The following is a 17371-nucleotide window of genomic DNA, read 5'->3' on the forward strand; positions in this document are numbered from 1 at the left end:
GTATGGAGATGCTCTGTCCCTTTCGTCTCTCTGCTTTCCTACTGTCTTCATCCAATCCTTCTTACTCCTTTCCATGGCAAGCTTGAATGCCGCCATCAATTCTAGCTTATACTACGAAGATTCTGATTAAGGAATCCAAGAGATATCCACTCAATCTAAGGTAGAACGGAGGTGGTTGTCAGGCACACGTTCATAGGTGAGAATGATGATGAGTGTCACGGATCATCAAATTCATCAAGTTAAGGAACAAGTGATATCTTAGAACAAGAATAACCTGAATTGAATAGAAGAACAATAGTAATTGCATTAATACTCGAGGTACAGCAGAGCTCCACACCTTAATCTACGGTGTGTAGAAACTCCACCGTTGAAAATACATAAGAACAAGGTCTAGGCATGGCCGAGAGGCCAGCCCCCATAATCTAAGAACTAGATGTCCAAAGATGATCTAAAGATCTAAAGTGATCAAAAGATGTCAAATACAATAGCAAAATGTCCTATTTGTAGAGAACTAGTAGCTTAGGGTTTACAAATATGAGTAAATGACATAAAAATCCACTTCCGGGCCCACTTGGTGTGTGCTTGGGCTGAGCATTGAAGCTTTCATGTGTAGAGACGTTTCTTAGAGTTAAACGCCAGCTTTTGTGCCAGTTTGGGCGTTTAACTCCCATTCTTGTGCCAGTTCCGGCGTTTTACGCCAGAATTCTTGAGCTGACTTGGAATACCTGTTTGGGCCATCAAATCTCGGGCAAAGTATGGACTATTATACATTGCTGGAAAGCCCAGGATGTCTACTTTCTAACGCAATTGAGAGAGCGCCAATTGGGCCTTTTTAGCTCAAGAAAAGTTACTTCGAGTGCAGGGAGGTCAGAATCCAACAGCATCTGCAGTCCTTTTCAGCCTCTGAATTAGATTTTTGCTCAGGTCCCTCAATTTCAGCCAGAAAATATCTAAAATCATAGAAAAACACACAAACTCATAGTAAAGTCCAGAAAAGTGAATTTTAAATAAAAACTAATAAAAATATAATAAAAACTAACTAAAACATACTAAAAATATACTAAAAACAATGCCAAAAAGCGTATAAATTATCTGCTCATCACTGATCTTACCCATTCTCTTTAATTTCTGCCATTTACTTTTATGAGCATTTCTCCCATTCCCATTTAAGATTCTGCAATTTACTTTATGCCATTTACATTCAGCTCTTTATTTCTAGCATTTATTTTTTCTGCTATTTACTTTCTCGCTATTTAATTTTCTGCAAATCTCAAATCAAATTCTGATTCGTTCAACTAGAACATTCCTCTAATTAAAGTTGCTTGATCAATCAATCTCTGTGGGATTCGACCTCACTCTATAGTGAGTTTTTACTTGATGACAATTCGGTACACTTGCCAAAGGAAATTTGTTGAGAGACAAGTTTTCCGTGCATCAGGCATTTTCTCTAAAACCTCAGCAAAAAGAATTTTAATTTGTAGCTTTTTAAAGATTTCGAAGAATTGAGAGAACTGCTCATCCTTGGTCTCCTCTTGGAGCTTCTGAGGTTGTGGTGCTTCCGGCTCTTGTATAGGCACCATAGGTGGGGCGTGTGACAACGTGACCTCAGCCTGTCTTAAAGCTTCTTTCTCCTTTGGCCCTTTAGCAACTTCCACCTCCTTAGGCACGGCATCATAGTCCTTGTAAGTGCCTTACATTCTTCTCTTGGATTTACTTTTGTGTCACTAGTAAGAGTGTTGTGAGGTCTCTCAGGTATCCTTTTACTCAACTGACCCACTTGTACTTCTAAATTTTGAATGGAAGCTCTAGTCTCCTACATAAAGCTATGGGTGCTTTTGGAAAGTTCTGCAACTAGAGTGGCCAAGTCAGGAGTACTCTGAGGCTGGGTGGACGCCTGCTGTTGTTGAAAAGCTTGAAATTGGTGGTTATTGAAGTTGTTGAACTTGTTCTAATTGAAACCATCCTAAGAGTTGTTGTTGAAGTTCTTCTGAGGCCTCTGGGGTTGCTCTTTCCACCCAAAGCTAGGGTGATTCCTCCATCCCTAATTGAATGTATTCGCATAGAGATCATTATTAGATATTTTAGAGGAATTTTTCGTATAATTTAGTTGCTTAGGGGCGGTTTGAGCACAATTATAGTTCTCCCTTTGGTTGAAGCCTCTACTCATGTCATAGGATGCATCTTGAGTACTGACAGCTGAAACTTGCATCCCACTCAGGTGCTGAGAAATTATACTAATCAATTGTGACATGATCTTATTTTGGGCTAGAATGGCATCTAGGGTGTCCACATCCATAACTCCTTTCTTCACCATATTTTCTGGATTCAAAAGGTTCCTCTAAGAAGATTAAAGGTATTTGTTGTTAGCAACCATCTTAATGAGATCATTAGCCTCTTCAAGCATTTTCTTCATGTGTAAGGAACCTCCTGCAGAGTTGTCCAAAGATATCTTAGCCATCTCAAAGAGGCCATCATAGAAAATCTACAGCCTGGTCCATTTTGAAAACATGTTTGGGGACACTTCCTGATCATCTTCTTGTATCTCTCCCAAGCTTCATAGAGGGATTTGCCATCTCTCTTCCTGAAATTCTCAACATCCACCCTTAGCTTAGTCAGCTTCTGAGATGGGAAGAACTTGGTCGGAAATCCATTGACCACCTTGTCACAGGAATCCAAGCTCTCCTTAGGCTGAGTGTCCAACCAATGCTTTGCTTTGTCCCTCACAGCAAATGGAAAGAGCATGATCTTGTACACATCAGGATTCACTCCATTCATCTTCACAGTGTCACAGACCTGCAAGAAATTAAAGATAAACAAATTCGGGTCCTCATACGGGAGTCCATGAAACTGGCAGTTTTGTTGTACTAGGGTGATCAATTGTGGCTTCAACTCAAAATTATTAGCACCTATAGCAAGTACTGAAATGTTGCGCCCATAAAAGTCAAGAGTAGGGGAAATGTAGGAGCTCAGAATCCTCCTAGCTTTCTCATTCGGATTTCCAGCATTAGGGTTCATGGTGAGCTCTTTAGCTTCATTCTCAAACATTTCCTTGATATTCTCTTCGGCTTTGTAAGCTCTAGCTTATTGCAAACGGCGTCTCAAGGTTCTCTCAAGTTCAGAATCAAATTCAAGAAGGGGTTCTTTGTCCCTATTCCTGCTCATAAACAGACAAAAAACAAAGAAAGTTGGGAGTCTCTATGTCAGAGTATAGAGAACTCCCAATGAGATATCCTATGTAAAATGAAATAAAATAAACAAAGCAATTAATTAAACTAGAATTTTCAAAAACAAAAAAGAAAAGTTAAACTAAAATTTTCAAAAATTAAATAAAGAAAAATACTAACAAATTCAAAAATTTTTGAAAAGAAAAATGACTAACGGGACACCAAACTTAAAATAAAAAATTCAAGAACAATAAAATAAATAAAACTAAATTAAAAAATTTTTAGGAAAATAAAATAAAAATAAATGAACAAAACTAAGAAAAATACCTAATCTAAGCAACCAGACAACTGGTAGTTGTCAATTACCGTCAATCCCCGGCAACGGCGCCAAAAACTTGGTGCGGATTTTAAGAATTTTCCATAACTGAACCGACAAGTGCACCGGGTCATCCAAGTAATACCTCAGGTAAGTGAGGGTCAATCACACGAAGAGTGAGGAACTGAGCAACAATAGTCAACTAATTGGATTAGTTAGGCTAATGAAAAGTTGGTTTTGTGGATTTTCAAGGCATTAAATAATAAATCAAGAATAAAGAGAACAAATAGTGCGTTTGGTGTAAAAACAGTGAGAGAGAATAGTTAAGGTATCGGAGATGTTTACTTTTCTAGATTACAGTTTCTTACCAACTATTTTAATCATGCAAGATTCATTCCATGGAAAACTGTAAATGACTAAACCCTAATGTCGTAATGATTTAGTCTCCTATAACCTTTATTAACTGCCATCGTCATGGTCACTTAATTCCAATTAGTGGGTTAAGTTCAAAACTAGTTTATGGCCCCAAAAACCCTAATTACCCAAAGCTAACAGGATTATATGTCACATATCCCAATTAGTTCATGTAATTAGCAATTTGGGAGGAATTTACTTTCAAGTTGTTGTTCAGGTGAGAGATTTCTTCCAAGGATTAGAAGAACGCATATAGAATAAGGGTCATGCTTTTGTTCCACCCGGATTCATAAAATTAAGAACGAAAGTAATCCTTGAAACTGAATTAGTACATTAATTAAAATAGAAAAGTAGTAGTCTTAATCTATAGAAGATAAACAGAACTCCTAACCTTAACCAAGGAGTTTTAGTGGCTCATGACTTACAGAGAAAAAACTAGGGTTCTAAAAAGTGCGAAAGTCTGATCCCCTTTCTATGGGTGAATCTTCTCCCTTTAATACTAACCTAATTTGATTTGAAAATAACATTCTTCTTAGCAGTCGAAAGTGTCTTCATAGCAACCAGCTTAGGAGCTATTCTCTCTGCAACACCAAAGTTGGGATACGTTAGTCATTAATTCCAATTTTATAAAGCCAGACCTATAAAAAGAAGAGAAAAACTACCTAGCTCGGACTGAAGCTAGATCGGATTCCCTAAATATCTTTTGGTGTCAAGATAAGGAGCTCGGTTCTAGTACTCATAGAACACCTCGATCACTTCCTCCTCAACCTCGTCTAAATCATCTAAGTTATACTTAACTATCACAGGGTTTTCTTCCCAATACAAAGGGAAAATGGGCTCATCCTTATCACTTAAGAAAAAAGGTCAGACACCCTCTACAGCTCTGTGATGACTTGCATCATCTACCTCTTTCTCTTATCTAAAAGGACCATAAAAAGAGCATAATCTCATTAAATCAATACAAAGTCATGACCTAAATGATAAATATTATGGTACATTTCTTTGAAATGAGTTTGTGTTGAATTTTAGGTGAAAAGAGCAACAAAAATGGGGAGAAAACAATAAAGAGAGCTGGGAGTGTGAAGCTGGGCATGCCACTTGAAACAAACGCCATGAAATTGTTTGGGCGTGGCACGCCAGCACCAGGGCGTGGCACGCCAGTTGATAACTCCAGAAAGGTGCTCTTGAAGCATTAACAAGGGCATGGCATGCCATGAGTCAAGCATGGCACACCAGTTACATTTTCCAGAGAGCAAGATTGAAGGCCACAAAAGGGGCGTGGCACGCCAACCTCATCATACATAATGGGCGTGCCACTTGAACTTGTGAGCGTGGCACGCCGGTTCACTAATCCAGAAGGGGACACACTGGGCGAGCCACTTGGTATCAAAGGCGTGGCACACCAACTTTAACCCAACACTTGGGCATGACACTTGGGACTCTGGGCATGGCACGCCAAGCTTGAAGGAGTCACTCCAACACTGGGTGTGCCACTTGCACACCAAGGCGTGGCACGCTAGTTCAAGTTTCCAGAGAAGGAGGTAAAGGTCCAACACTTGGGCGTGCCACTTTATATCGAAGGCGTGGCACGCCAGCTATCATCCTTGACTTGGGCGTGCCACTTGGGTCCTAGGCGTGGCACGCCAATGCTGAAGAAGGCTGAGCACCAACACTAGGCATGCCACTTGATGTCAAAGGCATGGTACGCTATTTCTCACTATTTACTTAGGCATGCCACTTAGTGTTGAAGGCGTGGCATGCCAACTCTAGCAAACAAAGAAGAAGATTTGGCGTGCCACTTGAATGCTGGGCGTGGCACGCTAGCTACTGGAACAAGGAACCATGCATGCAATGTATGGACGTGCCACGCTACCTACTATGCGTGGCACGCTAGTTATGTTTTCTAGAGACAAAAAGAAGGTTTATCATGGGCATGCCATGCCAGTACTAATTTCCAGAGATGAAGACGAAGTGCACACAATGGGCGTGGCACTCCAAACCTTGGGCGTGCCATGCCAATTCAAAATACCAAGGAAGAGGAACCTGGGCGTGCCACTTGAGTTTGAAGACGTGGCACGCCAGGCTAACCAATGCTTGAGAAGACCCTGGGCGTGCCACTTGGGCTCGAAGGTGTGGCACGCTAGGGAGGTCAATGCAAGAAGCGTGCCACTTGAGGTGCTGAGCATGGCGCGCCAAGCCAAACTGAGTGGCTAGGCGTGGCATGCCATTCAAGCGCAAGCCACACGCCAAGCTTAATGGTCACGTTTTATGAGTTTTCCTTTTCCCTCCAGCTGTAATTTTCTTTTTTCTTTTGTATTTTTTTTAATTTTAATGATAGGAGTAGTATAAATAACCCCTGGAGTACTGAAAAAGAGGGTTGGATTGGCATTGGCAAGTTTAGTTTTAGTTTTACTTTACACTTCATTTCTTCTATCTCTTGTACTTTTCACTTAGCTATGAGTAGCTAAACTCCCTCTCATTGGGAGAGGGAGCTCTGTTGTACTTGATGGATTAATGAGAGTAAATTTCTTCTTCTCTTTATCTTCTCTTTGATTTGCTAGAAGGAATTTCGTTCTTCATGCTAGTGTTCAATCATCTTGGGAAAGAGGTTGAATGCAAAATGGGTTTCATGGGAACCTTGGAAAAGGAAACATGAAACCATGCTTGAAATCGCTTCTCACACTTGAGTAGAATCTTGGTTTTGGGATTGGATATGGTGACATATAATCTACCCACTATTTGGATCTATGATGATGTGTGGTATAATCAGGGACCAAGCATATCTCTTTTCATGAGCAATTAAACCAAGGAATTGGCTGATTATCAAGATTTGAGAGATTGAGTTACCAAGGGATTGGGACTCAATCAGTCATGATTGCAAAGAGGTCAATGAGTTGCATGATTGAAGATGAGATGAGCTGAATTTAATCCAAAGAGAATAACATCTCCTAATCCCAATGAACATCCCCTATTCTTATCTTTCACATTCTTTATAGCTTTCTTTACATTCTGTTATTCCCCATTCCCATTTATAATTTAGTCATTTATGCTTTTGCTCTTTACATTCCTACCATTTACCTTTTTGCACTTTATTACTTTCTTTTACTTTTAAGTCATTTATAATTCTACAGTTTAATTTTCTGCACTCAGTATTTTCTCCATTGATTAGCTTAACTAATTCACTCATTTAATAAAATTGTTCATTCAATCAATCTCTATGGATACGATCCCACTCCACTGTGGGTTATTACTTGATGATGTTTAGTGCGCTTGCCAAAGAACGGATTCATTTTATATGGGGAGTGAATTTCGGGTTCATAAAGTTTTATGGCACCGTTACCGGTGATTAATTTGAATTGATAGTGATTAAGTGAACGAGCAATTAGATTAAGCATTTTTTAGTCCTTTTAATTTCAGTTTATTATTTTTAATTTTTTGTAGTATTCTAATTTTACATTGTTTATATATTAACACTAAAAGAAGCACACTAACTATTTGATATCTGGCATCAATTAGTTCTTGACTTACCCACCCTTCTTCCAAAGGGTGATAACCTTTTTCTTTTGTGAGTTTGTTTTGTGTATGACAGGGATAAGAGAAATTGACATCTCCTACGATTCTGAACCAGAGAGAACATTATTGAGATTGACAAGAGAAGCAGTGGCAAGAGGTAAAAGAGTGGTTGGTGAAGAAGAAGAAGAAGGTCCAACTCAAACCATGGAAGGAGAAGCACGCAACCACCATGAAGAAGCTGCTGGCAACCATGCTCCACAAGAAAGGAGAGTGCTAGGCTCTTACATAAATTCCAATCCTGGGAATTGTGGTAGTAGCATTTTGAGACCCAACATACATGCTAACAATTTTGAGCTCAAGCCACAGCTCATAACTCTTGTTCAAAATAACTGGTCATTTGGAGGAGGTGCTCAAGAAGACCCTAATCAACATCTAACCACTTTTTGAGAATTTGTGATACAGTAAAGGCTAATGGTGTCCACCCGGACACCTATAAGCTACTACTATTTCCTTTCTCTCTCAGAGATAAAGCATCAAAGAGGTTGGAATCATTTCCCAAAGAAAGCCTTACCACTTGGGAAGATGTTATAAACAAATTTCTAGCAAGGTTCTACCCTCCACAAAGAATTAATAGGCTGAGAATTGAGGTCCAAACATTTAGACAACAAGATGGAGAGACTCTCTATGAAGTATGGGAGAGATACAAAGACTTGACAAGGAAGTGCCCTCCGGATATGTTCAATGAATGGGTACAACTATATATCTTCTATGAGGGGCTATCATATGAATCCAAGAAGGCTCTAGACCACTCTTTAGGAGGCTTTGTGACCAAGAAGAAGACCATTGAAGAGCCCATAGATATCATTGAAAGTGTTGCCAACAATGAGTATTTCTATGCCTCTGAAAGGACCCAAAAGAGAGGAGTAATGGAGCTTAATTCCTTGGATGCTATGTTAGCTCAAAACAAAGTTATCACAACTCAACTAGCAGCCCTAACCAAGCAAATGGAGAAGAACCAAGTCTCAGCTGTTCAAGCTCAAACATCCCCATAAGAGGAAGAGAACCCAGAAGTTGAAGATGAATGGGAACAAGCCAACTACGTGAACAATTCCTCTAGACCACCATATGACCCCAATGCCAAGACATACAACCAAGGTTGGAAGAACCACCCAAATTTTCGGTGGAAAAACCAACAAAACCACAATCAAGACCACAAACCATACCACTCTAACCAATACACTAACCACAATTCAACCATCAATCAAACAACAATAGACCCTACCACAACTCACAAAATGCACCCTACCATTCCACCCAACAACCATATAACAACCACCCTCAATATGCACCACCCTCAACCATGCAACCTTGTGATATCAGCATCAATTTTGCAAGATTAGAGGCTGCCATAGCACAACTAACAGGAACTGTTTCCACTATTGTAGAGAGACAAGTGCAAGCTGACAAAAAAATAAATGCACTCCAAGAAGAGGTCAGATCCAACATAAGGAACCATGGGGTAGCAATTTTAAAACTGAAAGCAGAAGAAGGGAGCTTGTCTAAACAAGTACCAATGCCCACACATACCTTTCCTAGTGACACTATAGTCAACCCAAGAGGGGAATACAAGGCCATCACACTAAGAAGTGGGAAGGTTATGGACAAAGCATCCCTAAATAAAGACAAGCAAGAAGAAGAAGCTGCAAGTGAAACAAATCCTGAAGCCCTATGTACCAAAAGCACCCTGCCCACAAAGGCTAAGGAAGGAAGAAAAGGACAACCAGTTTTTAAGATTCCTGAAGATCTTCAAGAAACTTCAAATTAACATACCCTTTGCTGAGGCATTAGAGCAAATGCCACTCTATGTCAAGTTCTTGAAGGACCTTATGACTAGGAAGAGAAACTGGGGTGAAAAGGAAGTTGTGGTCCTCACTGAGGAATGTAGTGCTATAATACAAAAGAAGCTTCCCCAGAAATTAAAAAATCATGGGAGCTTCCAAATTCCCTGCATCATAGGGGATATAAGCTTTGAGAATGCATTATGTGATTTGGGAGCTAGCATCAACCTCATGTCCTTGGCCATGATGAAAAAGATGAGAATTGAAGAAGTCAAACCTACAAGAATGGCACTGCAGTTAGCTAATAGAACATTTAAGTTCCCCCATGGTGTGGTGGAAGATTTGCTGGTAAAAAGATTTAACTAATACTTGATGCAAGAGTAAAATCAAAGCATGAAGAGCATATTGAGCATCAAGTGCAAATAAAAAAAAAAGTGGATCATGAAAAACAATATGAGGTCCTATCAATGCACAAAGACACAAGAGTCATACAAGATTAAACATTGATTTAAAAATTTCATCACCCATCAATATCAAACAAGTCAAGAAGTACCAAAATAATGGAAGAAATTCTCAACAATTGAGTATGAAAATTTGATACATTATTAAAATAAGAACTTAAAAAAGAAGGTAAGAACAAGCTATAAAAACAAAATTAAAATGCAGTGAATAAAAGTATCCAAATGCAATAAACAAAAGAAAATGAAAGATGAGAAAAAAACTCTGTTTTTTTAGAGAGGGTAAAGACTAAAGTAAGAAAGGGAGAGGATAGAAGAAGAAAGGTAGAAAGAAAGAAGAAGGAAAGAAGAAAGGGAGAAGAAGAAAGAAGACGAAAAGACAAAAAAACAGGGCGTGAGGCGATGCGGACGCGTCATCCACGCTTACGCGTGGATGCGCAGAGCAGTAGAGGGACGTGTACATATCATGCGCGCGCACGCGTGGGCTAGGATAGGCGCAGGGCATAATGTCAGCCCAGAGTTTGCCTAACTCTCTGGAAAATGTATTAGGGGTGCAGGTGATGCAGTCGACGCGCACATGTCGCCCACGCGGATGCTAGGTTGCGCATTCAGAATCACGGACTCGTACGTGCCAGGTTAGCGAACGCGTGAGTGGGGTCAGGCGTGGGGCTCAGTACTGGCTCAATGCTCGCATAACTCTCTAGATTTTTATACCAGAAGCTGTGAACGCCATCGACGCGTACGCGTCTAGCACACTCACGCGTGGATACCCTTTTTTTTATAGGGAGCTCCTCTCAAGGTGGCTTGTGCTTAAATTCTTCTTGGAACTCCCACCAATGCTTGGTTCTCCATTGTGCCCCAAGATTTCTCATGAGTTGTACCAAGTCTTGATGGGTTCTTCACAAGCTTGGGGCTCCCAAAGTTGATCTTCTTCTTGTAATTCGGGATCCCACACTTTATTTTCACACCCGTCTTGAAGTTGATCATTGTTAACCCTTCCGGGGAGCAAACAAGATGAATTCTCGATTAAGTGTCCAACAATCCTCCTAGACCCATCTAGTTGAGCTCTATTCCAACCTTTATATTTTATCTTTGATGTATCAACCATAATGAGCCTCGATTTGCAACTTCAACCACGAAATATCTTTCTCTTACGCTTCATCCTGCAAAGCATCCTAAGTTGACCATCTGTTTCAAGCAAGCCATATTCATGTGGGACAATAAAGTTAATAGAGATGAATTTTACCCACTTAAATGAAGGAGTAGATGACAAACCTAGGTAAAGGAGCTTCCAAGGATCTTGACAAAGCGTATCCGATTCCCGTTCTTCTTCTTCTAAGGACTTCCACCTCTTTACAAGATTTCTCAATTTCAATAATTTTCTCAACAATTGAAGAAAGTTTTTCAAGCTCAAAGGATTCTTCACCACTAAGACTTGATGCTTGATTTCCATTTCCAAGGGACCTCAATTCTTGCTCTATCCTATCCAATTCTTCATATGGGATATGCTTTGGAGGTTGTGCACATTCCTCCTTAACATCAAATTCAATCTTCTTGGAAGGATCTTCTTCAACTCTATGTTTCCATAGAAGTTCCGCATCTCCTAAGTCTTCAAACACTTCTTCCTTTTCTTCAACAATTATAGCTTCCTCCAATTGTTCCAACACAAAGCAATGTCCTTCTTTTTCCACCAGGGTTTCCAATCTCTCCTTCATGCTATGCTCTTCATTAGATTCCCCACATGTAGCCATGGGAGTACTTTCGGTGTTCAAGCATTGAGAGGCTAATTGATTTACTACCTCGGCCAAGGCGGCCGTGAAATCTAGTACCTCCCTTTGCATATCTTCTTGCCCTTGAAGAATATGACTAAGGGTTTCATCCAGTGGAAGTTGGGGTAGATGGAATGGTTCATTATTTTGGAGAAAGTGTTCATAATGGGAAGGTAGTTCATAATCATAATAAGGATGTGGTGGTTCTATGTTCTCCATTTGTTCCATTTGTGGCACAACACACTCCAATTCATTGTTCGCAAGTTGAGATTCTACAATTTCCTTCAAACTACCCTCTTCGGTTGCTCCTCCACAAGCATCCTTGGACATGTGGTGTAAGTCATATGAGTCCAACTTTTAACGGGCGGTTGCTTGAAGCCGATCCATTGATTCCTTTAGGCGATCCTTTGACTTTTGTTCCAAATGGCTAACATAAGTAGGATCATATTGCTCTTGACTTGAAGGACATAGATCTTCTTCCATGAAGGGTTGTGGTGGATAGTAAAACTCATCTTGTAGTTGAAAATTTGTGTACATTGGAGGTGGTTCATCTTGGTCATAGTATGGAGGAGGTGGTTCTTAGAAGTATTAATGTTGGAATGGTGATGGTTCTGTGTGTGGCTCATATGGCTCAAAAGGTGGTTGGTATGGTGGATAAGGAGTAGGATCATTTGGAGGTGTTTGGTGAAAAGGGGCTTGTGAGTATGGTTGAGGGTTATGTTGAGGATGTGACTCATAGGCGTATGGTGGTGGTTCTTGATAGTCACAAGGATGATCACCATAGCCATTGGATTGGTATCCATCGTAGAATGGCTCTTGTTCATAGTGCATCGGTAGAGGTTGTTGCCAAGAGGATTGATCATATACATATGGTTCCTCCCACCTTTGAGTGTCCCATCCATGATACACATCTTCATTGAAGATTTCATTTCCTACAACATGGTGAGAACCAAACTCATAGCCAAAGTGATAATTCATGATGAAAAGAGAAAATAAAGACAAGAGCTAACAAGAAATAATGAAACAAAGTTCTAAAACTAGCAAAAACTAACAAGCAATCCAAAAATCAATCTATTCACAATATTCACATATGTATAATAACCAATAACAAGGCACACGTTTGCAACTCCCCGACAACGGTGCCGTTTTGATGAGTAGATTTTTGTGTGGTAAAGAATTTCACTAATGAAATCTCGTTGAAAGTATAGCTTCTAAACCAATAAGAATCCTTTCATACAAAGATTTGGTTATCACAAGTAACAAACCTCTATAAAAATAACCGAAATATTCAAACCTCGGGTCGTTCTTCCTAGGAATTGCAATAAAGTGTTCTTACTATTGGTTATGAAGTATGTTTGGGGTTTTTGCGATATGAAACAAGAAAAGCAAATTGCAAAAAAAAAATAAACTAGAAAGTAAGAAAGCTCTTGGCAAGGTATGAGAACTAGAAGTCATATCCTGGTTATCCTTATCAATTGTGATGAGAATTGTTCATTGCTCCCACTTAGTTAACCTCTAACCATGGAGGAAAGTCAAGTGGATGAATTAACTTGAGTCCACAAGTCCTAGCCAACTCATAATGAAAGGCTAGCTTTAGTGGCATTCAAATCAATTAACAACTTCTAATTGTCAATCAACAAAAGAATTAGATAACTCAAGAGTCACTAATTACTCAACCAAAGCCAAGAGGAACAAAACCTACCTCATAACTAGAAGAAATATTTCAACAAACACATAGAGGATAATAAAGGTAAACATTATTAATTGCAATAATTAAAGGATCTACAACTACAAAAGTAAGAGATTAACAATAGAAAAGGAAAACAATTATGAAACAACAAAGAACTTACCAATTGCATTGAGATGAAATATAGATCTACAAAAGAATTCATAAACTACAATTAACAATACAAAAAAACTACAAGAGAAGTAGAATGCTACAACTACAAGGGAAGAATTAAAGAGGAAAAGGAAAATTGAAGCAAGAGAAGAGAGATATCTAGATCTAAAACTATGAACCCTAATTCTAGAGAGAAGAGAGAGCTTCTCTCTCTAGAAACTAACTAAAGCCTCATGAAAACTAAACTAAAACTAATTAACTAACTAGATGGTTCATCCCTCTTCAATCCTTGGGTTAAATAGCATCAGAAATGAGTTGGATTAGGCCCAAAATGCTTCAGAAATTGCTGGTCACGAGTTGCCTTTAGTGAGTCACATGTAACTTCTCATGCGTACACGTATGCGTCCTTAAACGCCAGGAAACTATGGAAAATTTTATATTATTTTGAAGCCCCGGATGTTAGCTTTCCAACGCAACTAGAAATGCCTCATTTAGACCTCTATATATCAAGTTATGATCAATTAGGTGTGAAGAGGTCGGGATTGACAGCTTTGCGATTCCTTCATTTCTTCATGAGTTCTCCATTTCTACATGTTTTTTCTTCATTCTCTCAATCTAATCTTTGCCTCCTAAACCTGGAATCACTTAACAAATACATCAAGGCATCTAATGGAATCAAGGTGAATTAAATTTAGCTATTTTAAGTCCTGAAAAGCATGTTTTCACTCTTAATCACAATTAAAGGAGAATTTAAAAAACATGCTATTTTAGTGAATAAATGGGAGAAAAGTTGACAAAACCCTCTAAATTCAACACAGGATAAACCCTAAAAATGGGTTTATCAATACCTCCACCTTGCAGTGTCAAGGCAATTAGAAGTTTCTTAGGGCATGCTGGATTTTATAAGAGGTTTATTAAAGATTTTTCAAAGATTGCTAAACCCCTAAGTAACCTACTTATCTCTAATGCACCTTTTATTTTTTATAGAGAATGCATGCTAGCCTTTCATGAGCTTAAAAATAGACTTTCCTCTGTGCCTATTATAGCACCACCCAGCTGGGACTTACCTTTTGAATTGATGTGTGATGCATCATATTTTGTATTGGTGCTGTTATAGGACAAAGAAAAAATAAGCTAGTACATGTTATTTACTATGCTAGAAAAGTTCTTAATGAAAATCAAAGGAACTACACCACTACAAAGAAGGAACTCCTAGCCATAGCTTTTGCTTTTGATAAGTTTAGATCCTATCTTATTGGTTCTAAAGTCATTATTTTCACTAACCATGCAGCTCTCGAGTATTTGCTGACCAAGCAAGAATCTAAGCCTAGATTAATAAGATGGATCTTGCTACTCCAAGAGTTCAACATAGAAATTAAAGATAGAAGTGGAGGAAAGAACAAAGTGGCTGACCACCTATCTAGAATCCCACTAGAAGAAGATGAAGCACACAACATTGCAGTGAATGAGAGTTTTTCTGATGAGCAGTTGATGATGATCCAAGAAATTCCCTGGTTTGCTGATATAGCCAATTTCAAGGCTATTGGGGAGCTACCAACCAACATCAGTAAACACATGAGGAGAAAGCTAATCAATGATGCTAAACACTATATTTGGGATAAGCCTTATTTGTTTAAAAGGTGTGTTGATGGGATCTTGAGAAGATGCATGTCCCATGAGGAAGGACAAGAGGTCCTTTGGCAGTGCCATGGATCCACATATGGAGGCCATTTTAGTGGAGAAAGAACTGCAGCCAAGGTGCTGCAGTGTGGGTTCTTTTGCCCAACAATATTCAAAGATGCAAAGGAATTGGTGACAAGGTGCAATGAATGTCAAAGAGCTGGAAATCTACCCAAGAAAAATGAGATGCCATAGAGGTTCATCATGGAGTTGGAGTTGTTTGATGTATGGGGGATTGATTTCATGGGACCATTCCCACCCTCATACTCGAACAACTGTATATTGGTGGCTGTGGATTATGTGTCAAAATGGGTAGAGGCCATAGCTACATCAACAAATGAGAACAAGGTTTTGATAAGTTTTTTGAGAAAAAACATATTCAGCCGATTTGGGGTTCCAAGAGCACTCATAAGTGATGGGGGGACACATTTCTGTAATAAGCAACTTGAAACACTCCTCCTAAAGTATGGAGTCAAGCACAAAGTGGCAATCCCATACCATCCACAGACCAACGGGCAAGCTGAGATTTCAAATAGAGAACTCAAAAGAATCCTTGAAAAGACTGTTGGAAACTCAAGAAAGGAATGGTCCAAAAGGCTGGATGATGCACTATGGGCTTACAGGACAGCCTTCAAGACACCTATTGGTATGTCTCCATACCAATTGGTGTTTGGAAGGCTTGTCATCTACCAGTGGAGCTTGAACATAGAGCATTCTGGGCTCTAAAGATGTTGAACTTTGATAATCAAGCTGCTGGAGAAAGAAGGCTACTACAACTCAATGTGCTAGAAGAATTGCATATGAGAATGCCAAAATCTACAAGGAGAAAGCAAAGAAATGGCATGATCAGAAGATACAAGAAGAGAGTTTGTAGAAGGTCAAAAAGTGTTGCTATACAACTCTAGGCTCAAGTTCTTCCCAGGGAAGCTAAAGTCAAGATGGTATGGACCCTTCACAATCTTCAAGGTGTCTCCCTATGGGCATGTGGAGCTTATGGAGGACAAGACACAGAGGACTTTCACTGTCAATGGCCACAGGCTTAAGCACTACTTGGGGGAGTCATTGGATGAGCAGAGATTGAGCTATAATCTCAATTGAAGAGGAAGGAACATCAAGCTAGTGACGTTAAAGAAGCGCTGGTTGGGAGGTATCCCAACACTCATATGCTTTTAATTTTCTATTTTCTAGAAGTGGTTTATGATTGTTAACTTAGGAAGTTTGATTTTTAGTTAATTAGTTAGTAGTTCTTTGATTTCATTTTAGTTCACTGGAAGTGCAAAGTTGCATGATGCACTAACTGAGGTTGATTGATTGGGTTGGAAACTAGCTAAAGAGCTAAGTTTGGTGTGGCCATTAACCCACTTAATTTAGGCTTACAACCAAGTGATTGAATTAATTTTGAGAGTAAGCCCAAAATTAAGTTTGGTGTGGCCACCACCATATGAAATTCACACAGCAAGCCCAACATGGTTCAAGAGTGAAAGCATTTAGTGAATTGGTGGGTGCATAAAAGGTTACTTTAATGTGTACGAAGGGATTGAAAGTGGAATAATATGAAAGGATTAAATTTATTCCACCCATTATGTACACATTAAAGTCCAATAATGATACCAATTTACCATATGCAATGGATTTAAGTTTAGTGTCCCAATGGACGCTCATCAATTGCAATTTAATTGTATTTTAATTGAGGGAATGTGAAGCAATTTTTTATGAAGGTTTTCGAATTGAATTTTCAGGAAAGGTAGGGCCCACATGATTGATAGTTCATTGAGTCAAGGAGTCAAAGTGTGATGAGCAGATTTGTCATGTCGGTAAAGAATTTCACAAATGGAATCTCATTGCAAGTATAGTTCTAAACCAACAAATAATTCCTTCAATCAAAAATTTGGTTGTCACAAGTACAAACTCCAATAAAATTAAACCGAAGTATTTAAACCTCGGGTCGTCTCTCAAAGAATTGCAGGGTAGTGTTCTTGTTATTGGTTATGGCTTGTATATTTTGGAGTTTTTGAGATAAGAAACAACAAATGTAAGTTGCAAAAGAAATAAACCAACAACTAAGAAAACCCTTGGCAAGGTATGAGAACTAGAAGTCCTATCCTTGTTATCCTTATCAATTGTGACAAGAATTGTTCATTGCTCCACTTAGTTAACCTCTAGCTATGAAGGAAAGTCAAGTGGATATAATCAACTTAAGTCCACAAGTCCTAGTTAAATCATAGTGAAAGACTAGCTTTAGTGTCATTCAAGTCAACTAGAAACTTCCAATTATCAATCAACAAAAGAGTTTGATAACTCAAGTATCACTAACTACTCAACACATGCCAAGAGGAGAAAAATCTAACTCATAACTAAAAGAGACATTTCATCAAACAC

The 17371-nt window shown here is 39.0% G+C and overlaps 1 protein-coding gene and 1 non-coding gene across 2 annotated transcripts; one reads left to right on the forward strand and one right to left on the reverse strand.

Annotated features, from left to right (window-relative positions):
* Nucleotides 1–8039: 8039 nt before the first annotated feature.
* On the reverse strand, nucleotides 8040–8141 carry LOC127745845 (small nucleolar RNA R71). Its single transcript, XR_008007469.1, has one exon. It is a non-coding gene; the product is annotated as a small nucleolar RNA R71 (small nucleolar RNA).
* Nucleotides 8142–15196: 7055 nt separating this feature from the next.
* On the forward strand, nucleotides 15197–16090 carry LOC107479810 (uncharacterized). The gene is made up of 2 exons (XM_016099909.1): nucleotides 15197–15638; nucleotides 15915–16090. Exons 1-2 carry the CDS (start codon nucleotides 15197–15199, stop codon nucleotides 16088–16090), a joined length of 618 nt encoding a protein of 205 aa, XP_015955395.1.
* Nucleotides 16091–17371: the final 1281 nt, after the last annotated feature.

This window comes from Arachis duranensis, chromosome 3 (assembly GCF_000817695.3).
Source record: "Arachis duranensis cultivar V14167 chromosome 3, aradu.V14167.gnm2.J7QH, whole genome shotgun sequence".
In the NCBI taxonomy this organism is placed as follows: Eukaryota; Viridiplantae; Streptophyta; class Magnoliopsida; order Fabales; family Fabaceae; genus Arachis; species Arachis duranensis.